This window comes from Trachemys scripta, chromosome 1 (genome assembly GCF_013100865.1).
Source record: "Trachemys scripta elegans isolate TJP31775 chromosome 1, CAS_Tse_1.0, whole genome shotgun sequence".
NCBI classification, from domain to species: Eukaryota; Metazoa; Chordata; order Testudines; family Emydidae; genus Trachemys; species Trachemys scripta.
In genome coordinates this window covers 226,542,067-226,565,417 of record NC_048298.1, presented here as the reverse complement: position 1 = coordinate 226,565,417, position 23,351 = coordinate 226,542,067, and the positions used below count along the sequence as shown (strand labels likewise).

At 40.8% G+C, this 23,351-nt stretch overlaps 2 protein-coding genes across 2 annotated transcripts in view; one reads left to right on the top strand and one right to left on the bottom strand.

Annotated features, from left to right (window-relative positions):
* Window positions 1–23,351, bottom strand: part of CYFIP1 (cytoplasmic FMR1 interacting protein 1) — a gene marked incomplete in the record, with an annotated part of 115,525 nt that overhangs the window by 11,210 nt on the left and 80,964 nt on the right. Inside the window, 3 exon segments of the mRNA XM_034757907.1 lie at window positions 3,875–4,005; window positions 10,713–10,803; window positions 13,802–13,945. Of these exon segments, the coding sequence (XP_034613798.1) occupies window positions 3,875–4,005; window positions 10,713–10,803; window positions 13,802–13,945 (366 nt within the window).
* Window positions 18,379–23,089, top strand: LOC117870675 (fibronectin type III domain-containing protein 9-like). The gene is made up of 2 exons (XM_034757912.1): window positions 18,379–18,774; window positions 21,729–23,089. The coding sequence occupies exon 2, from the start codon at window positions 21,867–21,869 to the stop codon at window positions 22,527–22,529; it is 663 nt and encodes a 220-aa protein (XP_034613803.1). The 5' UTR covers window positions 18,379–18,774; window positions 21,729–21,866; the 3' UTR covers window positions 22,530–23,089.

Genomic DNA, 23,351 nt, shown 5'->3' with positions numbered 1-23,351 from the left:
GCCACTGCGGCCAAGATGTTGATCAGACTGTGTGAGGACTCTTTAAACACCTCCACTTCCAGCCCTAGCTTAGAAGCCACCCTTTTCAATAGCTCCTGGTAAGCTCTAAAATCATCCTGCAATGCTGAGACGCTTGGCCCCAACACAGCTTTGTCTGGGGAGGAGGCGGCCTGCACTGGCAGCGGGCCTTCTTCCTCTTCTTCTGCACAGACCACATCATGCAGCCCCAAGTCCTGAGTATTGGTACCAGGCTTGGTACTGGAGCCCGGGTCGGGTGCCAGATGGTGGGGCAGAGGGGCCCTTCTCTCAGACACCACCGAGTACAAACGACTGGAAGGCAGTCCTGATACCGGGGGGAAATCCAACAGATTCCAGAAAAAGGCCACTGCCCACTGGGCCAGGCACCTGGAAGAGCACCCACACCAGGATCCGATGGACCGTAGGTCGTGTACTGGTATTGGCCCGTTGGTTGGGTGCAGGACTCCACCTCTGACTCTGAGGACAAGTTGGCTTGAGGGGACCACGGACGGATGGTACCCCTCGCTTCCATCAGCCAGTGCCAAGAGTCTGGGGAATGGTGCTGGAGCAGGGAAGTATTTGCCAACATCAGCAGGTCGGTTTCCCTCTGGCCAGTACCAGTGCTGGATAGGAGCTCGGGGCAACATGCTTCCTTCTGCTTGATGACCTCGCCAGTGCCAGAATTTGCCCCACCAGTGTCAGCGGAACCAGGAGAGCCATCAGGTCCCTGACTACTGCAAATGTCTCTGGGGCAGACGGCACCGCGATCCCGCTGGCGCCACTATGTTCACCCGGTGTCAGAGGATGGTGCTTCACTGGACTCAATGGCATTTGTGAGCAGAGTGGAGTCGACAGTGCTGCTTGTGGGCATAGAGGAGTGGCCGCTGGAAGAGCACTTCATACTAATGCTGAGGTACGCAGTGCAGAGTCCGACTGGCGTGGCTCCAACTCTGGTCTGAGTGCAGCTTCCATCAGGATGGACCTTAGCTTAGCCTCCCTGTCCTTTTTCGTATGAGGCTTGAACTGGCAGCGGGACTCTCATACGTGAGCCTCCCCGAGACACTTCAGACACCTGAAGTGCGGGTTGTCCACTGGCATGGGCGTGCCGCAGGAGGTGCAGGGTTTGAAGCCCAGATACCGGGGCATGCCCGGCCCCAAGGACAGAGGATGTCCTTCTAAACACGTGGGGATCCAAGTATATAACACTCCTACTAATAGAGATAAACTGAAGGTAACTAAACTTGTGAAAGGACGGAATAACAGAACCACCGACGAATGCCTTGCCAAGGCAAGAGAAGTTGTTCCAGTGATCATCAGAGGTGGTAAGAAGGAACTGAGAAGGCACAGGACCGGCCGGGCCCCTTATTACTGGCGCATGAGCGTGTGGCACCAGAGGGCGCTAGAGCCGGCCTGACGGATACCATTGAGGGGAAAATCTGTGGTGACTGTGCATGCAGCATGCGCGCACCTAATGTGGAATGGACATGAGCAAGCACTCAAAAAAGAACAAGGTCTTATAATGGAAAATGTCAGACAAATTTAACTAGAGGTGTCGCCACCTGTGCCAACTATAACATTTTCCCCCTTTATACTGCCTTGTATCCACCTGAGAGTCACAAAGCAGCACATAATTTAACCTCACAACATCCCTGTGTATCCTTATTTTATAGACAGGAAAAACTGAAGCAAAAAGATAGAGAGCGACTTGGTCACACAGCAAGTCTTTGGCCCAGATCGCCTTAGCCCCCACACCGTACATCCCATTGTACATTATCTAAGAACATAAGAAGGCCATACTGGGTCAAACCACTGGTCCATCCAGCCCAGTATCCGGTCTTCCGACTCTGGCCAATGCCAGGTGGTTTAGAGGGAATGAACATAACAGGCTATCAACAAATGATCCATCCCCTGTCGCCCATTGCCAGCTTCTGGCAAACAGAGCATGGGGTTACATCCGTGCCCATCCTAGTAATAGCCAAGGAGGACCTATCCTCCTTGAAGTTATTTAGTTCTTTTTTGAATCCTGTTATATAGTTTTGGCCTTCACAACATCCTCTGGCAATTAAAAATATAAAAATAAAAAAATATTTGAGTTGCCATTGCAGCCTTGGCAGATATACTGCCTGGCCCTCAGCTACTACTTAATAGTGATGTTGTGTTACATTGCGTACTTGAGAACATCTAGGAGCTCACTGATGAAGTCTGTTGTGCCAGTTCACTCTGTTCTTGAGTTAAATATAGAGCCACATAAATTCTTGATATGCTAACGTTTGTGTTTCTAAAGAGAAAAAAACAGCTCTCTCATTTTCTTTGTCATCTAGTCATTTGTTACACAAACTCTGAGTTTAAAAAACAAATGGAATATTCCATATGTGATCCCCCTTTCCCCTACCAATCTGTCCTGTCCATACAGGGCTATAGGAATTTAACACAAACTCAAGAATTTTAAAACAGAAATAAGTAGGGTGTATCCATTTCAGGGTGTCAACAATCTGAAGACCACCTTATGTGCCACATTAGTTTCTACACATGAATCACGGAATACAAACCCAACACATTGTTATTCCTCTTTTTAGATACCTGAGAGGCACTCAGATTTTATGACAATAGGAGATCAGACGTACCCACACAGAGAGAGAACTAACTGCCACCTTCCTCCAAAAAACACTAAGCAAAAGCTGGAGCACAGGATAAGAAGATTACTACATGGTATAGAGAACAGTGTGTTGAAAATATTGCAACCACAGACAGCCAATTTAGTACATAGGGGATTTGGAAGTTGCATGTGTTTTCAATGGTAAAATATTTTCAGATACACTCTTCCATCAAATGGAGTTGCAAGAGGGCATGCATAAATTCATGGTTGGTGCAGTGCCATCTCACTGATATTCAATAACCTACATAGAAAGAGCAATGGCATTAACACCTGAGCTATGATTGACAGTATATGGAGAAACAAAGATTTAATTTTCTACTTTCCATAAATGAGTTTATTTCAAAATGTCCACTAGAATTGCAGATGTTAGAGATGGGAAAAATCTTTCAGGCCTAGTCCACCCCACTGCTAATGCAGGACTGTGCACCACAGTAGGTTTTCTACATTTTTTTCCCCAGTCAAGTGGTAAATGTCCCAAGCGATGGGGACTACGTACTCTCTTAGGCAGACTATGCCATGTTTCACGGCAAAAATGTTGTACTAGCTCTAACAACAAAACATTAGGCAAAGAGTTTTACCAAGTGTGTTCTTTTAGGCTCTTGGGTTTTTACATACAATTTCAGTAGCTTGTGTGATTAGTGCTAGCAGAAGATAATATAAACGGTACAGTCATGATTCTATTTTAATTTTAAGTAGAGGGGCTTATATTGTGTAGACCAAGAGAGGGTACTCCTAGTCTGTGAGCCAAAGCTCTCTTCTGATTTTTTCACACTTTTATTCTAGGACTGATTTTCTCTACCTTCTCTGTGTCCATCTGCTACCACTGTGGCAATTTACCTTTCCTTGTGAAGATAAGATGCACCTACCCACCCCAGCTTTCAGGATGCACAGACCCACCCCAACCACCCATAAACTGGACAGCGAGGAGAGCTGAGAAAGAAGTGGAGCTGGCACGTTCTTCCTTAGCATTCAACCACGTCTATACATTGGTACCAAGTCTGAGCTTTGCAAGGCTGTAAGAGAGAACTCACCAATGTTTCTGCACCCAAAAGATATTTTTTCTTAAGGGAGATTGTTTTACAATTGAAGAAAACTTTCCGAAGTCATGTCTGTAATTTTAGCTTAAGGCATCAATGACAGCGATTTTTGAAGAACGTTTTTGGATACACACAGTTTTAAAGTAACTTCCTAAGCACCTACCAGACTCTGCTCGATGAGTAGACAGAAGAGCACAGCATTTCCCACTTCCCGCAAATTCTGGAAACACACAGTCTTCAGTTCTGCATATTCGACAATGTCCTTCAGCTGATGGTGGAAAAATTCCAGGATACCTGATGTGTGTGAGTGTGCGCATATATATATATTTATTTAAAAGAAAAGAAAAAAAGGTGAAAACCTTTGAGGAGTCAAGGCTAATTATTTCAATAGTTATCACATACACATCTATTAACTTACTGAAATCATCTGATAAAAAAATCTAGTTAAGTGGATAAAATCATATGGAACAGAAATAGTTTCCCCTTTACCAAAACAGCAGATAGTGGGGTGAGATGGGGAGTGGAACAAGAAGGAAAAGTTGATGTAGATATCAAGTCCCTCACTGGCTCACTGAGGATGAATATAATTGTAGAGCTTTGTACAACTTTTTTTCTAGTAGCATCTTTCATGCAAGGAATGCAAGCCATGTCTACAGAAGGCGGGGGCAGGGGGGTGGGATAACACATGGAACTGTATCCGGGAAGGCAGAGACCCTGAAAAGGATTTGGGATCATATTGGCAACTGAAGATGAGCTCCCAGTGCAATGCACCTTATATCTAATTTGAATTTGTCTGACTTTAACTTCCAGCTATTGGTTCTTGTGATGCCTTTTTCCGCTAGTTAAAAAGCCCTTTAGTACTTGGTATTTTCTCTCTACCAAGGTGCTTACACACCATTATCAAGTTACTTTGATCTTCTTTTGATAAGGTTTATATTTTGTATAACAAAATAAAATAAAATACTGGGTATTATATATCCACACCAAGTAATAGAGCTCCTTGCAGCCACTCTGAAAAAAAAAATCTGCTTCCTTTGCATAGCCCCAGTCTCCATAAAGGATACGCTGTGAAAGGAGTATGTGTTATAACAAGGCCTTCCTTTATAAACAAACATTTAGCTGGGTCCCATTTCACATGCTGCTATCTTTCACCTGCACTTGAAATTATGGCTTAAGAGCTGCATGTTACCTATTTTGGGTTATTCCAATAAACAACCTACAAGAAGCAAATGAGACACTAAAAAGGTTTTGTTGAAAATATTTCTGGTGTTCAGTTTTACATGATACCTAATAATAAATCCCTGAAAGCTTATTATGTTGTTTTGTCAAACAGTGAGCTTGTTTTAATCCATGCTCTGGATCTACAATTTAGAGTGACCACATGTCCCCAAGCACCAGGAATGTCCTGCTTTTCAGGGCCTGGCCCAGTTGGTTTTACAAAAAAGGTTTTGTCCCAGATTTTTCTTTTTATAAATTCCTGCGACCTGAGACAGTGAAACTGTCAGCAGAACGGCTGAGGGAAAGGACTACCTTCAACTCTCCTGTCACACACTGCCACTCTGCTCTCTCATCACAGTCCCTGCCATGGGACTTCCCAGAGAAGTACCACACACACACCTGAGGCAGCCCTCCCCAGCCCTGAGTCAGACTCACCCTGCGTCTGACAAGGTGGAGGAATTCAAATCCTTGATTGATTCAAATTAGAGTGAGGCTTTGTAAAATTAATTGTAATATTTATGCTACTGCAATTTTAGATTAAAGCTCTTTATAAAATAAGTTATAAATGCCAGAATGAGCATGGGATGAGGGTGGTTATTAAATGATACTACCAGTATTCCATATGCAATCACCACCTTACCCAGAGGGTAAACAAATTCCCCCTACAGGTCTAACTTTATAAGTCAGATGCTATGGAACCCTAAACAACAATTGTACAAACAGCAGTATCTGCTTGAGATCAGAGCAGAAAATATCTTCAAGTTTTGGCTAGTGCTTCAGCTACTGCTTCAGTGACACCAACCTTTATCTATATCTGACCACATCATAAGTAGAACATATGTCACTTTTGGAAAAGATTAAGCAATTAATATACAACAAAAAAGGAGGAAACCTTTCTAGGAGCCTTTAAAAAAAACTATCACCACCAAAGAGTCCTGGCAGCGATAGTCTTATTTCTTTGTCTGCAGCATTCCTTCTTCCCACTAATTTGTGAACATAAATGCAATAGGCAAATTTGTAAGTTATTGAATCATCTGAATATATACAATATCTCCAAGATAAATACATTTAGGTTTTTTTCCAGGCTAACAGTAATTTTAATTAAATCCCTTCATTTGTACAAGGCTGGGGAGGATAGGTGTAACTAGGAAGTATTTAATGTTATTCATACATATAACCTCTGCAGCTGTCTTACATCACTCTCATCAGAAACAAAGGTTGTTTGATATAAAATGTATTTCGTAAATGCAGAGGATTAACAAAGGATTAGGCCCCATCTCTGCTTCCTAAATCCTATCTCAAAAGAGCTCACATGGCAGATGTCACATTTCAGTGATGTGGTCTGGCTTTCTAAATTAATTAGCACACAGATTAAGTCGACATAGGCAATTTAAAATGGGTTGGATTTCTCCATTTAAGGTTTCCTTTCCTTTTCTATAAAACTATCCTGCTTCATAGCTAAAAGCTCTTGTCAACCATGTCCCAAAGGTCTAAAAGAACACAAAATTTGCTACTATAGTATGTTTGAAGTATAGACTAATGACATTTGTTCTTTCAAAGAACTGAGCTGGGCTCTATGATTTTCTGCACAGTGCCTTTTGGGTTTTTATTATTAAATGAAATCTCTGCTACTGTTCATTATAAAATGCCTCCTAACAAGCAGTGTGCTACGGCATAACCTTTAATTTTACGTTCTCTGATAGAACTTTTAATACAAACTCTGGCCCTGACCATGCAAAGAAATACACACATACTTAACTTTATGTGCTTTGTGTCCCACTGACTTCAGTTGGATTATGCTCTGTGCACATATATTTGTTTTTGAATGATCAGGGCCTGCATGCATTACACACATTGCTTATTGTATTCACTGAACAAAAATTATGTTATTCTGTTTTTCATATTTAGCAGATTATTTATTGTCTAGCCAAGGCCACTTTGTTTTCATCTGATGAAAATGCTTTTTCAATTTCTGCCTTGTTTTCTGACAATTAACTAGAATATTTTTTCCCCCATCGAGTACATATAGAGATTTGAAGGCCATCTCCAAGGCAATCAGCTTTCAAATTACCTCAGTGAAATTCTTTCATTTTCCTTTCTGCAATGAAATCTCAAATTCAGAATACTAAACGCTTGAAAGTAAAGCTTCATTTTGGTAAGTAAACTGCTATCAGACCTTTCAAAGGGGCCTTCCCCTCCTTCTCCCTACCTCCTCAATAGTCCCTGCCTTCTCCTGCCTACCTCTGACATACATCCCCTCCCCAATACACTCCTGTGAGCCCTGCCTCCCTCCAAATTCCCTCCGCAAAGGAGAGTCTTCAGAGTAACCTACAACATACTTCCTTCCAGTCTCACCCCAGCAGGCTCCAGTGAGCCTCCTCCCCCCATCCACCTCCCCACAGATGAGCTCCTGTTCCCATAGCCCCCAGTTTGTTAAAAAAGCCCAAAGAATCAGTTGCTGTCAAAGCCCTTCTGCTGTGTCCTGGAACTCCAGTTTGTGTGCACTCAGAAGAGGCAACTCCCCAAATTGCTGTGGGAGAGATTTCACCTGGGGTGAAACATTCCCAAATATTTTAAAGGATAGAAAAAACAGTTTCAGTGTGGTTCAGGGATTCTTTTGGGTCATACTTTGTCCTAAGCCAGGTTTTGCCCCCCTGACTCTATTTTCATATGCATTTTCAAATTTAGTCACAAAATTTGACATAAACTTTTTTTTAAAGTTTACTCCAATGCAATCTTCAGGTGGTAATTTATTTAATAATAATTTTTAAAAAGTCTATCCCCTCTCTCTGTTTATATTTTGGAAGGCTCTGTCTTCACCGCTCCCTTTTTAAATCTTTCCCTCTGCAGGTTTTCCAGCAGTAGCACAAATCTAACCTTATCACTGCAGCAGCGCTGACATAAGCACTTTTTTTCTGATTCCCAAGGACATTTTAGTATGGCTAGATGATCAAAAACAACTGTAGTCATATTCAAACACTACAAGAAATTAGTAATAGAAAAGAAAAAGACAAATATGGGACAATTATATTTCTAAGATGACTTAAACGGATAAATAAAATATGCTTAAATATGCAGGACAGTGTTCCTTTAAGAACTTGAGAGCTACTGCAATGTCCCCCCCTCACCTCCAAAATCCTTTAGTTTAATGCAGTCATAAAAATATTTATCTAAAATACAGGATGAGTAAGTTGCACATCACTTAAAGATCGTTTCTATGGAAACAAAATCTTTGGCAAGGAGGCCTCTTGAACTCAGCTGCCCATATCTCCATCCTCTGTTCCTTTTAGCATGATAAAGAGTCATTAAAAATCCGAAAGGACAGACATGATTGGAATTGCTCAAGTCCTATATAATTAATGGCGTCCAATAAAACATTCCAAATGAAAACTCTGAGCTGTGTAATGTAATTAGGGGCTTACTAAGTGTACTCAGATAGAGAATGATGGCTATTCATATGTAGATGTGAACTGGGAAATAGATTCTGAATTGATAAATGTGCAGTACATTAAGCCAGTCCAGATCCTTATGCATTAAAGCTTTGGATCAGAGCAGCAGCTTTGGTCTTTGTGGCTAGGCAGCTGAGACAATGAGAGCGATGTGTGAATGAGTTTGTACCAGAGAACTAAAATAGCAACTGAGTATCTTCAGTGATACCCATGCGTATTGCTAGTACAGTTACACATTTGTTTAAGGTACTTGTGCTGAGAGCTATAGGAGGTGGAGGAGTGGACAGCGCATAGAAGTTATGGCCTATACGCTTCCCTCCACTAACGTGAGCCAAGAGGAGCAAAACATGGAAGAAACTGGTACGGGGAAGGGTGGGACAGAAGGGAGAGGACAGAGCAGTGACTGTACAGCACACATCCCTCCCCTCTCAGTCTGCCGGGTTAGGGCTGTGTAGGCCAGAGGGAGGAAGAAGCGACAGGGGCGACTCTATGTTTTTGCCTCCCCAAGCATGGCAGGCAGGCGGCTTTCGGCGGCATGCCTGTGGGAGATCTGCTGGTGCCGCACCATCCCCGCCACCGAATTGCTGCAAAAGCCGCGGGACCGACGGATCTCCCACAGGCATGCCACCGAAAAGCCGCCTGCCTGCCGCCCTTACAGTAACCAGCAGGCCACCCCTCGCAGCTTGCCACCCCAGGAACGCGCTTGCTGCCCTGCTGCCTGGAGCCACCCCTGAGGCTGAAGAGGGATGGCTACTCTCTGCAACATTTTCTCCCCACAGACAATAACACTGGTTCCCCCATGTCACACTAAGCTTTTCCCTCCCTCCCCCCTACCCTCACAGCAGGGAGGGTTGGGGCAGCAGCCAACAGAGATCATGAAAATATAGTATGGTTCCAGAGGGATCAATGCTGCTATTGGGGAGAGGGTCACACAGGGAGTAATGTGAACGCCCTGATTCTCCAAACAAGTTTTCTGTTCAGTTTCTTATACCACACCCATCACCTGTGGTTTCCGAGCACCATCCCGTAGTGCACTGAGGAACATGACTAGCATCTGCTATGTGAGGTTTCTCCTTCTCTTCCTCCAAAAGGGAAGATAACATGTTATTTTTTCTAAATGTATTTTATGCTATGGTGTTTTTATTAGTGAAGACCAGGTCGAAGAAATGCAGATGGCACTTGGAAAGGAAAGTGCCGAGGTCTGAGAAAGTTTAGCTCCAAAAGAAGGCATCTCTGTCTCCTACACAAATGAGTTTTACCCTTCCTGAGTTTTATCCTTCCGTAGAAAGAGTCCTCTGAGGAGTCCTAAGCAGATTTCTCCAAGGAGCCCAGGCAACTTCTTCCCTGCTGCTCATTCCTCAGGGCAGGAGGGACCCCATCCCCAAAAAGAATCTTCTGACGCAATCTCGCCAAGGTGAAATTCACCTTCCTAATCCTTATTCAGGCTCTCCCCACATAGGGGCCTACGTGGCTCTATGTATGGTAGCACCTGTTGCTTATTCCTAAATCCAGGCACAAAGGACATCTAAACACTTCAAATTTTTTATAATGGTTAATTGATATGACTCATCCATTTCTATGCTCCAGAGAGAAAAACAGGAAGGAACACTTAGCAAATCTTTGATTTGGTTCAGCCTTTGCAGTGAGAGTCAAATATGCTATGGGAAGCAAAATCAACCTTATTCCAGTTTAATAAACCTAAGTAACACAGGAAAAATAAAAGAATGCTCTAAAGGTGGGTGGCAAATATAAGGATTCATTTGTGTTGTTAGAAGTTGTGGAAAAGGGGTGTTTGGGGGTAGGAAAGCCATTTCAAAATTGGAATCAACAGTATGACAAATACTAATTAGCAATTAATTCTCTTTTGTGGCATCCAGCTTCCAGAGTAGCTTCTTCTCCTCCAACTACTGTGACTCATTAAATGGCTAGGACGCCCCCAGCAAACCTTAAACGTAATTATTCTGCAGAACTATATCCCAGTTTGCACTGAGTACTCCTTCAAAGATTGTCTAATACACTGTATCTTATATCTGACAAGGACAAGAAATAAGCAGGAAACTTTTCCAGAGAACTGGGAACTAGATTACAGAGATTTAAACAGAACTGCTATCTGAAATTGCAAGGCTGGGAACCCTATGTAAGTATGAAAGAGAGCAATAGAAGATTTAGAAACAATTCCTATTCTGCCCCTACACTCATTGCCTAATGGCTATTTGAGAGCAAATAATTTACAATGAGATGTACATACATGAATTGTTTATAAAAATATACTGGAAGCCAGGAATTAATGTCCTCTTATTAATGCAATGGTGGTAACATCAAAGGTAAACCAACCTGGAGAGCCATATTCGTGTCTAGGTAACCTACAGATTTTAGGCATCACTTCCATCAAGGTCTTCACATACTGAAGAATCGTGCCCTGCAACTAAGGAAAGACAGACATGCATTAACATATTATTGTTGGTGAACTAATAAAGACGACATTTATGCAGTTCATTCTACATATAAACTGAATATGCTCTAAAATCTTATGTTTCTTAACTCTGTGTGTCTTATAGTTCTTCCAATAATCTTTGTACTCTTAAAGAAACAGCTTTTTAAAAGAAATTATTGTAGTTGCATCTTCTTTAAACAAAAAAAAAAAAAAAAAAAAAGCCTGTGAGGAAGTACAGCAGAGCTAATGAACTCTTCATGGGACTAACAGTGTTACCATTTCACAAGTTTTTGACCCAAAAGCCCAAACCGTGAAGAGCAACTGAACTGGGTGACAGTTCAGAGCCCTGATCCTGCCAGTGATCCTCATTCTTCTGTACATAAATAACTTTATGCATGCAAGTAATTCCACTGACTTCAATATGACTTCTCGGGTATGTTAAATTACTCATGTGTGTGAAGGGTTGCAGGTTCGGGGTCTAAATGTCCAGGCTGTACAAATGTGTTAAAACTGAATTGGTCATAGGTATCAAAGACAAACATATCGCTTCCCCAACACATTTTTTTCCTTCACTGTATTGCTAATTGTTGATTTAGAAGGGCTTCCGTTAAAAAAAAAAAAATGTTGCTGATTTAAGGTTTCTACCATCAAATGATCAGAAGACTTCATATCTGAGCACGTTATAAACAAATGTGCATTATTTACATATTATTAACCACTCTCAGTGTGTGTTACAGTGGCAATAGCACAATAGCCAAGGCCAATAGAAAAATCTTATCTAGGAAACAAAGGCCCAAAACATATATAAAAAGTTACATTATTCATTAATTTATTTATTAAGGTTGCAAATCAAGCACCTACGAGTTAGGAAATGCCAGAATTAAGGATGCCCCAGCAACATGAATTCAGGCCCCTCTTGTGCATAGGTACTGGGGTGCTGTCTTTAATTACTTTATCACATACCATTCAGTACACAGCTCTCTTCTCCCACCCAACCCCATATCCCAGCCTGTCTCTTAATATCGCCTCTGGGATATCTTCTAATTTGGCCAAAACCAAACATTCTCATCTTCCCTCCCAAAGCTTCTCCACTTACCCACTCTCCATTGCTGTCAACACCATCACCAATTTGGTGGTTGTTCTGGAGTTTCCCCTCCCTTTCCCTTGCCCAATACCTTCAAGGCCATAACCAAATCCCACTGCTTCTTTGTCCTCAACATCCCCAAGATCTATCCTTTCCATCCCCATAGCCAAATCCCTCATTCAGGCTCTCAGCAAAAGGAAGGATGGTCCAGTGGTTAGAGCACCAGCCTAGGACATGGGAGACTTGGGTACGTTTCCCTGCTCCACCACAGAATTCCCCCGTGAGCTTCAGCAGTCACTTAGCCTCTCTGTGCTTCAGTTCCCTTTCAGATTTCTTTGCTTCCCTGCAGAAAAATGACTTTCTGATGGGGAAGCAAAGGGAAGCTGCTAGAGCGGTAATGCAGCCCTCCCCAGCAGCATGGGTGAGTCATTACAGGCACGGGCACCCAGGGCAGCTGGCGGAGAGGTAAATCAGCTGCTATCCTGGCTGGGCTGGAGAGGACGGGTCTTCCTCTTCCCCTGCAAGGAGTGGCTGGGGCTGGGTCAGCCCCAGCCCCAGAAACCTCCCCTAGCTGCCGGAAGCCCCGCATCTCCCACCTGCGTCTTGTCCCCATTGGTCCTCCGCTGAAGGGGGAGGAGTCACTGTATGGGGAACTTCTCACCCGTCCACCCAACTCCTGTATATCCAAACCCACCCTTACCAGGCTCCTTTTTGAGCCTCACCCACCCCCCTGCACCGAGCCTCCCACCCCCACACCCGCAGCCTCATTCCTCTGCATCAGGAGCCTGCCTGCATCTGGACCCCCACCCCTGCACCCAGACCACCTTCTGCTGAGCCCTCCCACTTGAACCCCCACCACGACAAGCCCCACCTCCCTGCACTTGGACCACCCTGTATCCAGATCCTCATACCACTGAGCCCCAACCAGCTGCACCCGGATCCCCACCTCACCAAGCCCCACTCCCGCAGTACCCAGACCCACCCACTAAGCCCCCACACACCCAGAAGCCCATCCCCCCACACCAAGACCCTCACTGCTGAGCCCCAACCATCTCCAGTAGGACCCCCCTGCAGAGTCCCATTTCCCCTGCATCTGGAACCATCAAACGAACCCCTGTGCATCCAGATCTCCCCTGCATCTGGACCCCCCACATTCAGACTGCCCCACACCTCACCCCACACCTGGATTCCCCCCGCACAAGGATCCTGCCAGGCTAAGCCTGCCGGCCCCTCTCCTGGATCAGAGGCCAGAGCTGCGCGTGCATGCTAGACTGTCCCTCTTGCTTGCTATCTTCGTGTGCCTGGCATGGAGGGTCAGGGCCCCGGGGTATTTTTGGGGCAGGCCCAGCCCTTGCACTGTCAGGGTCGGATGCAGCCTCATCTTTAAGTCCGTGTCCCGTGGGTGGGGTGGGGGTACTGCAGGGTAATCTCCCACCTCCATGCAGCCAGTAGCCTGGGCTCCCCACTGCGATAGTGGAGCCTCCACATTTATTTATTGACAAATAAAATATGAAGAATTTTATGGAATTTTAAAATATTGTGCACAGATTTTTTTGGGGGGGAGGGGCACAGAATTCGCTCAGGAGTATCTTTTTTTGAGGTCCTTAACTATAATTAAAAGTTAACAGCAATTTTTAGTTTAGTGAACTAATAGGAAGCTCATGAAAGTCAGGGAAAAAGTTAATAGTTTAGGCTTATGCTTCCATGGAGAACTTAGCTAACGCAGCTTCTTTAAAATGTTTCCATTTCTTCCTCACACATTTTATAGTTGTCTGAACACGTTTAATAGGCTAAATGCATCATACTTATATTTAGATGTACTTTCCACTGCACATAAAACATTTCCCCTCCATTAGAAGCAATCTGGGAGAGAAAGGAAGAGAGAGAGGAAGTTTGTTAACATACCAGGCTTTTGACCACCTTCAGTAATTCCTCCATTACCACAGCAATGCCCTGGTACCCAAGGAGCCTGCAAATGACTTTAAAGTGAGGGGGACCAACAAAGTTCCTGTAGTTGCTATAAATGCTGGAATATGTCAAATTCAAAGCCTGATGGGAGAAAAAAAAAGTATTAACAAAAATAACTCAATTCAGCACACTTTCATAGCAATCTCTCATTGGATACAATCTACATTACTTTTTGTGCAATATTTTTAAGTAGGACCGTCAATCACAGTTAACTCATGCGATTATCGCAAAACAAATAAACTAGACTAAAAAAATAGTCACAATTAATCACAGTTTTAATCGCACAGTTAAACAATAACAGAATACCAATGTATATTTATTATAAATATTTTTGAATGTTTTTCTATATTTTCAAATATAATGATTTCAATTACAACACAGAATACAAAGTATACAGTGGTCATTTTATATTATTACCAATATTTGCACTGTAAAGAAGATAAACAAAAGAAATAGTATTTTTCAATTCACCTCAGACAAGTACTGAAGTGCAATCTCCAAATGTAGAATTATTTTGTTTTACATAACTGCACTCAAAAACAAAACAATGTAAAACGTTAGAGTCTACAAGTCTACTCAGTCCTACTTCTTGTTCAGTCAATCGCTAAGTCAAACAAGTTTGTTTACATTTACGGGAGATAATGCTGCCTGCTTCTTATTTACAACGTCACCTGAAAGTGAGTGTTTGCATGGCACTGTTGTAGCTAGGGTGACCAGACCACAAATGTGAAAAATTGGGAGGGGTTAGGGGGTAATAGGAGCCTACATAAGAAAAAGATCCAAAAATCGGGAGTGTCCCTATAAAAATCGGGACATCTGATCACCCTAGTTGTAGCCAGGGTTGCAAGGTATTTACATGCCAGATATGCTAAACATTCGTATGCCCCATCATGCTTCAACCACCATTCAGAGGATGTGCTTCCATGCTGAATTTAAATTGGTAGTCTATTATTATTTGTGTGATTAAAACTGCAATTAATCACAACTATTTTTTTAATCATTTGACAGTGCTATTTTTAAGCATATTAAATTATACAGGATTAAGACAGAAGTTTGCCTCTTTAGCTCCTATATATAAGATGAGTTGCAAAGCTTCCTTTTAAAACAGAAGACACGACTAACTAAAATGTTCCTTAATAAGCTGAATGTATTAAACGCTAATTGTGATGACTGGATATCTTCCAGTTACTATTTATACTACCACAATAATTCCTCCTTCAATTTTATGACTACACCATGTTAAAAGGGCACAAAAGTGGCCCAAGCCAATATCTCAGTGGTTCTCAACCAGGGGTACATGTAACCGTGGGGGTATGTAGAGCTCTTCCAGGGGGTACGTCAATTCATCTAGATATTTGCCCAGTTTTACAACAGGCTACATAAAAAGCACTAGCGAAGACAGTACAAACTGAAATGTACACTGCTCTATATACTAAACATTGAAATGTAAGTACAATATTTATATTCCAATTTATTTATTTTATAATTACATGGTAAAAATGAGAACATAAGCAATTTTTCAGTACTAGTGTGGCTGTGACAGTTTTGTATTTTTATGTCTGATTTTGTAAGCAAGTAATTTTTAAGTGAGGTGAAACTTGGGGTAGACAAGACAAATCAGAAAGGGGTACAGTAGTCTGGAAAGGCTGAGAGATTACCAAACATAATTGGAGCATATCCTGGTATTGTAGTTTCACTTACAGAACGTTGGGGGGGGGGGGGGAAATCAATAGAATCTGTTACAGTTTCCATTTTATGGTGTCTCATGTAATGTTCTGAAGGCTCGAGTTAAGTAAAACCAGATTTCTAAACTTAGTGATCATTACAACTAATTGATAAAGATTCTCATTTGAGCTCATAATAGCTATAAATGGACAAAAATAATCTGATATCGTGACACAGACTGACAGAAATTCTTTTGTCAATTAACATACAAGGCAAGATCCTTAGCTGTTCTCTATCAGCGTATTTTTCACCTCAGTCAATGGAACTATGTAGACTTATACCCTCTGAGAATCTGGAAGATGATTTCTAACTCACATTGGGGCTCAGATGAGAGCTAGCTGTCAAACTCCACCTATATGAGAGGGGTAATATTTGTAGCATGGGGAAAAGCAATCATAGGAAGTGGCAGAGATTATATTGGTTCCTTCTTTCAAAAGTGCTCGCCCATCTTTTGTTTCTCCAGGTTCTGTTGGATCCCCTTTGTTTCTCCTCAGTATTTACTGTTTGTAAGACATGAGTGCAAGCTAGTTGTACTATTAAATCCTGGTCTGTTCAGAAAGCAGCTGTGACCAAGGCCTGGTATACATTTATAATTTAGGTTGGAATAGCTATGTCGCTCCGGGGTGTGAAAAATCCACGTCCGCGAGCATTGTAGCTATGTGGACCCCACCTCGAGTATAGACGCTCTGATCATCTAGGGAGGTAGTTTTGCTATACCAACAGACAACCCCTTCTGTTGGGGTAGGCTGCATCTACACTACGGGGTTGGCATAGCTACAATGCCATAGCTGTGCAGATATAGTCCTCATAATGCAGATATGTTCCAAGAGTGCTCCTAGGGAGAAGAGCGTGACCTCTCGCCGATATGGATCCCACCACAATTATTCATGCCTTTGCCTGTCAAGACTAGATTTTTGTAATATGCTCTCTGTGGCTATACAGTGAGGCCACTTGGGAACTAAACTAATAAGCAGGCAGCTGCATTCCACCAACTTTTGAACAACTGTCTCCTAGAGAAAAGGAGTTACTTGTAAGCATTTAAAAACGTGCAGCTGCTGTACATGTATACACTATAAAACATATAAGACATAACATGGCCACGTTAAATGCTGGTGTTGGAACCTTAACTTTCCCATTTCCAGACTCTGATTTTAACTGAGTGGCTTTGTATTTAATAGTATGAAATACGCATAGAAAAAATCCAACAAGTTAACATTATTTCAGCTAACTAGTACAGAAAAGGAGTTACAACCAGCCAAGTATATTTGTACTCTGGAGATACAGACGTTTCACTTCACCTTATTTTTAAGGTTATTACATTTCTTCTGCTCAGGGAGCTGTCTCCACTAGAGTGAACAGACTACACAGTGAAATATATCCCTCTATCATATTTTAAATTACAATTATTGACACCTGTTACAGATTGCATATTTATAATGATGGGGGGGGGGGAATATTTTCTCAAATTATTTAGCCATTCTTTTTGTGAACTCAAACTGCAACAGATGTTTGGCAGATTATCAGAATCCATACAGGACACCGCTCTGGAAGAAGCTAAAAATCCTGTTATTTGATCACAGCTGATTGAAATACTGAATTCTAAATTAACACTGGCTGGCAGAGAGCCCAAAACTACAATTGAGTATTAAATGCAAAACTGTACAAACACATGCAGAAGCAGGGACTGGGAAATCAAATGGGAGTGGTACTGGTAAAGCTTGATGAATGCTTACAAAAATATTTAATTTTACATACTCCTGATTTATGCTCTTACTTCAAGTGTAGCTGGCTTGCAGCAACAGCTTGGTTCCTGGGCTATTTTCTTGATTTGCTGTGTCCTTGCAAGAATAGGTACCCTATTTATGATTGCTAAAATAATGCATGACAGAAGATGACTCAATAAACTTTCAAGTAAGAGAATAGCTGATGGAATATCCTTTATTTCTTTTCTATTTCAGTCTTTAACTGATAATAGACAGGTCTGTAATGGAGCAACCTTGGTCTACAAGTTTGTTGCCTATTGATACTGATGAAGTACAGAGTTAATTTCCCCAAATGTTTCATAAAACATTAAACAACAGATTTTAAAAACCAAACACAGCTGAATGCTTCAGTATACTGGATACTATAAAAAAAACTTATCCCTAAAAGCAGAAGCTTTATATTTCACAGTAATGATTTTAATTGTTGCATTCATTTGTTCTTGGGGTTTACAACTTCATAGACTTTGAGTAACAAAAATATCTGCACTACAGAATATCCCAGTGTAGAAACTATTTTACTTAATCCAATTATAGAGTATTTTATTATTCTACAAAATGTTTAGAGTGAGGAGAAAGGGTACAGCTGCATACTTCAAGAAAGAACAGTTATGGAAAAACAGGCACTAAAATATTCTTCAAAAAACCAGGCAGAAGAATCAGAAATAGCCAGCCTACAAAAATACCATATTTCCCCATGAATATTTAGACATTTTACATCAAACATGTAAAGCAGCTTGGAACAATCCACCAGTAAATGCTGGATTAGAGGCGCATTATAAAACTGTGACAAGGGATTATTAAAAAATAATAATAAAAAGTATTGCAGAGGAATACAAAAAGACTAAAGCAGAAACCTGAAACAGCAAAGTTCTCATTAATCACTGGAAGAAGCTTGCCTTTTTTTAAGTTATTGCTTCCTCCCCCCTCCTTCCACTAAAAAAAACAAACAAACAAAAAAAAAACCCAACAAAAAACTAAACAAACCTCCTGTTCTGCTGATGTCATAGAAGTGCTAGCCTTATTCACTCACAGCATCACTGAAGCAAGCGTAGGTACATACAGAGCAGCATGTAACGGGAGTGCTCATACAGTATACTGTCCAAGAGGAAGCAAGTGAGAGAATCAATGTCTTTTTTCCTGCGTGTTCTTTGAAAACCCAGACAACAGGCTACTTAGACAAGATGTGCTCATGTACGAATTTAAGTAGAAGAGAAAGAAACAGTGTCACCAGCATCCCTGGAGAATAGAATTGCAAGTGTCAAGCAACGAGAATTTAGTCCAGAGAATCTGAGAGAGAAAACTGTCAAGTACAGATCATGAAGGAAATCACCTAAACAAAACGACACAGAAAATCTGATTTTTCATTTTTGCAATCTCTCCATCTGAAAATCTTATTCTAAGGATTTATATCAGGAAGTGAAGGTCAGTAAAGATTTTATAATGAATAAAATACCAACTTAATTTTTCAAACATTAAGATGCCAGCAATGTTATGTACGTTACTTTTAAATAGTAAAATGTAATTAATGCTTGGAAACACAACAAAACATTGTGATTACATTTAAAAAAATAAAAACCCAAAATTCTACTCAAATAGCTCTGAGGATGAGATGATGGATTCTAAATACGATCAGGCAATATTTTTTGTTTAAATCTTTTTACTTAAAATATAATTAACTAGGATCTATTTAACTAAAACTAGATATGGGACTCTCAAGAGCAAATAGATGCTCTGATATTATAGTGTAGACCTCTGTATAGATACTAAGAGACTTAGATGGATGGTCAAGTTTAGTATTATGAAAACCACGTTAGTCTGTGGTGTGCCCCCATCTGTTTATCCAAAGAGTTTATTCAATGGCAAACTCATTTCTTTGAAATTGATGCAGCTGTTTCATTGCCTATATTTTATGGTGGTTAGAAAGAAGAGCACCTACATTCTTGAGGGGTGGGTTGTTTTGTTTTTGTTATTTTTTAGAACTGCCTATATAATTTAGATGCGTGTGTTGACATTTATATTTTTAAAATATGTTTATTGTTGTATTGTAGATGAGCATCTGCCTTATATTCTTCCCAAATAAGCAAAATACACAAACTGCAACTGAGAATTCTGAGAAATATGTTCCCACAGATGAGTAGCAGTTTTTTTTTAAAGCACTAGTGCTTCATTGAAAATAGTGCATAAGGTACAGTTATTTTAATGCGATTCTCAGATGTATAATTTTTCCAGTAGTTTTTCCAACATAAAAAAAGAAAGAAAGTCATATAAACTTCAGAATATCTACTATGTCAGAATTTTATAAGCTTCCATTCTCAGAAATTTTCCAATACTAAATTGTTATATAGTCAGGAGACAAAATACATTACATCCACAATATGAAATAATATGTTCACACTGTAACGAAATCACTAATTGTTTATTTCATAATCATTGCCATAGTCATTTATGCTAGTAATTTAGCATAAACATTTCAAAAACACTTAAGTGCTTAGTATATGTCGACACTGCAGCCAGGAGGTGGGATTCTCAGTCTGGGTAGACAGACTCGTGCTAGCTCAATTGAGCTAGTGCGCTACAAACAGCAGTGTACTCAAGTACTTAAGTCAATGGGAATGATTCCCAAGTTGCCGAGATGCTTTTGAAAATTTTACCCTCAGAAAATATACGTCTGAACAAAAACAAAGTTAAACTTCTTTACAGAAACGTAAAATTCTGATGGTCTGCTAAGATGAGATGAACTAGCTAACTTTGAAAAGTAACACATCACAATTTCCTCAACACTTTTTAACATATCTTGTTATTAAAAAGTATTTGCTGCTTCTTATACTGCACAGTATTTTACTTTGGTCATGTTAAATTATTAATGGAAACAGTTAGAATTTTTTATTTAGTCTGTAAAGTACTAGCCTGACAGATGATAATGTAAATACAGTTCAGGACAGACATTTCCATTAGTTGCAACTCCTTCATTTACAGCATTAATCATTTTTACTATACAAAGATTAATTACCCCCAGCAAGTACACATGATGTAACCTGTGCTTCACCTTTTGATGCTAGCTTCCATCTCTGGGCTGGCAGTCTGGCTGTTCTAGCATGACTATAAAGGCAGCCTAAATGTTGCTTGCCATGATAGTTCTATCATACTTAAAATAGAGTAGTAGGAACAAGTTCAGCGGGGCTGTATAGAACCAAGACTACTAATTGTGTTTCAGATGTTACTAATATACCGTTGATGAGGTCGTTCCTTAAGGAATGGATACAAACGTGAGCCCATGTCAGCAGGAAGGGGAGAGAATACAGGGAGTAGGGAAGTGTAACAGATAGGGAGTTTTTAGAAAAAGGGGATCAGAAGAACGGATTACCTACCGACAGGCTCATGCTCTGTTTTGGTTTTTAATAATTTGATGACCAGTTAAAATCAAAATCTATGGGTGAACACAGGAGGAAAACATTTGGATATTTTTGCCTGCCTCCATCTAATTAATAAAAGTAGCCCCCATTCACAAAAGCCGGTATTTCTTAAGATTGGGTAGAATGCAGGAAAATACTAGATAGTTAATAGATAAGCCTAGAGGAAAAAAATAAAAACAGATTTAAAAACTCAAAACAAAACAAAGGCTCACTGAACTGCCAATAGATTGCTTGTCCATGTATTTTCTGGAATAGTGTGATGCAGATATCTATAGCTATATTGTTCTTCAAAGTGAAACCTGATAATCTCTTAACGTAACCATCTATGATTCAAGAGAAGTGTGAGGTTTTCGCTAGCTCTCCAAAAGTGCTCAATAGTTAAGCCTCTGTGACTCTATACTATCAAAGTGATAAGCAATGTTGAATATCGTGCTCCCTTTTCTGTTAAAGATATTTTAAATTTATGCCGTTAGCAAAAAAATTGTTCCATGATCTCTCATGTCAACAGACATGTGTACTACCTCATGTGTCCATTAAAAATTCTGGCTGTTTAGTTTTTACACTGCAACCGAGTTAGGAGAAGATTTTCAAAAGGCACAAAGGGGAGTTAGGCACCCAACTCCCATTGGATGTCTATGGGAGTTTAGTGCTTTATGCTCATTATGCCTCTTTTGAAAGTTTCCCTCTTAATAAACGGAAGTTTTTAAATGATGGGTAATTTCACTCCCACTGGTATATTGTCTGACTGCAGATTCCTTAGGATTGCAATATTCTGTGATTTACATAATAGTACCAAACATTTCTGTAACTGGAAAGGTTTGAAAATACTCTATGATTTATTTTTCAAGCAAATGCACGTGCCAAAGATTCTCTCTGCTTATAGATTCAGATTACTTCATTTAAAAATGCCCACAGAAAAATAAAAAGCACTGTTTCCTAATAAATTACTTTTCTAAATTACAGAACACTAATGTTTAAGAGTCACATCATTCTTCTCTGTGGTGAAGCTTCTGGGACATCTCCTTATTTTTCTGGAACTGGAACTATAATCTCCCTTTCTTGAGGGGAGACAGTTGTGAAAAACTATTGAGTGGCATCATAATGGGAGTAACAATACAAAATATAACAGGAAGCACAGCAATGGTAATTTGGCCAACCATGGCCATTTGTGCTGACAGCTTTTACAGTATTATGTATCATCCCAACCGGAACAACATGCTGTCAGGTTATTCAAGAAAAAATTTTCAGAAAGAAGAGAGAGTGCCTGCTAGTCGGTCTTCATTTGTCATCGAAAACCTAACTCCACTGACCACGTACATATTGTGCGTAACCTGCCAATCTGCAAACCCCTCCAGCGACCAGTGCAGAATTTTTCACACATTAGAAGAAGATCCAGCATCAGCAAGCAACAAAAAAAAAGATCTGGCCCTGGGAATCTGGCTAACTAGCAGTATTCTGCTTCTCATCATTGCCGGGATCCTCCTTTATGGCTGCCTGCATATATGGTACCGCAAGAGACGAGAACGTGTAGAAGGACAAAACATGACCTCAGAACAGGACAAGGGGGAGGCTTGGACAATAAACAAGTCACACACCGCAGAGCAGTTTAACAGGCAAGGCAGATTAGTCCAAAGTGTTGAGGGTAAGAATACAGAAGGTATCCAACTGGCTACCATAATAGAAAATCCCTTAACTTCTAAGGAGCCTACCATGCAAATTTCCAAAAGCCAGGAATTAGTGCCGATGACAGTTGGGCCATTTTAATTGGTAAACGCCACTGCACAGATTGACTGTGCACCATGTGTGAAATATTTTAACCCACCGAGTTCTATACCTTTTACAGTTTGTATTTGCGGTGTTTAATTCTTGCTGATGCACTCTCATCAGCATTCTTATCCACAATTGCCCCTCCCACCATCACACATACAGCTGGAAGGTTCTCAATATTAAGGTTTAGAACTAAATAGTCTCTTGATTTGATTAAGAAAATATTATCAAGCATACAGCATAGAAATCCAAGGGTAGTCTTGATTTTTGTTTTGGAGGGAGAGAATAAGGTTTATTCCAAAACGGTGAACCAAAATAAACACACGAATGGAAAGGGCAAAGGGAGAATTATTATTAAATAATAAAACAAACTGAAAATTGCATATTGAGACCTGGTATTCTCATGCTACAGGCAGCTCGAACGCCCTGTATTAAATGATTACATCTATAATGGCCTGTCATCTTTTTTATCCACATCATTTAGAATCAGGTTGTTTCTGAAACTGCACAGCTCATTGCTGTACGCCAAGGGTCGGCAACGTTCGGCACGCGGCTCACCAGGGTAAGCACCCTGGCGAGTCGCGTGCCAAACGTTGCTGACCCCTGCTGTACGCTGTACTTGACAATTCCATTCAAAACAAGTTCTAGTTATAGATTGATTCATTGATATTAGGAAAAAAAGGCCCAATTCATTGATATTAAAAAAAAAGGATTCCTATTTCACCCAACTTAAAAATGCACTCAGGATGGTGACACCAGCAAGAGGCACTCTAGCTACACCACTATGAGAGGTTATGGTGTTTAATGCTTAATGCCGCA

Coding starts and splice junctions, on each gene's coding strand:
- LOC117870675 (XM_034757912.1), top strand. CDS start 21,867: ATGGGAGTAACAATACAAAATATAACAGGAAGCACAGCAATGGTAATT.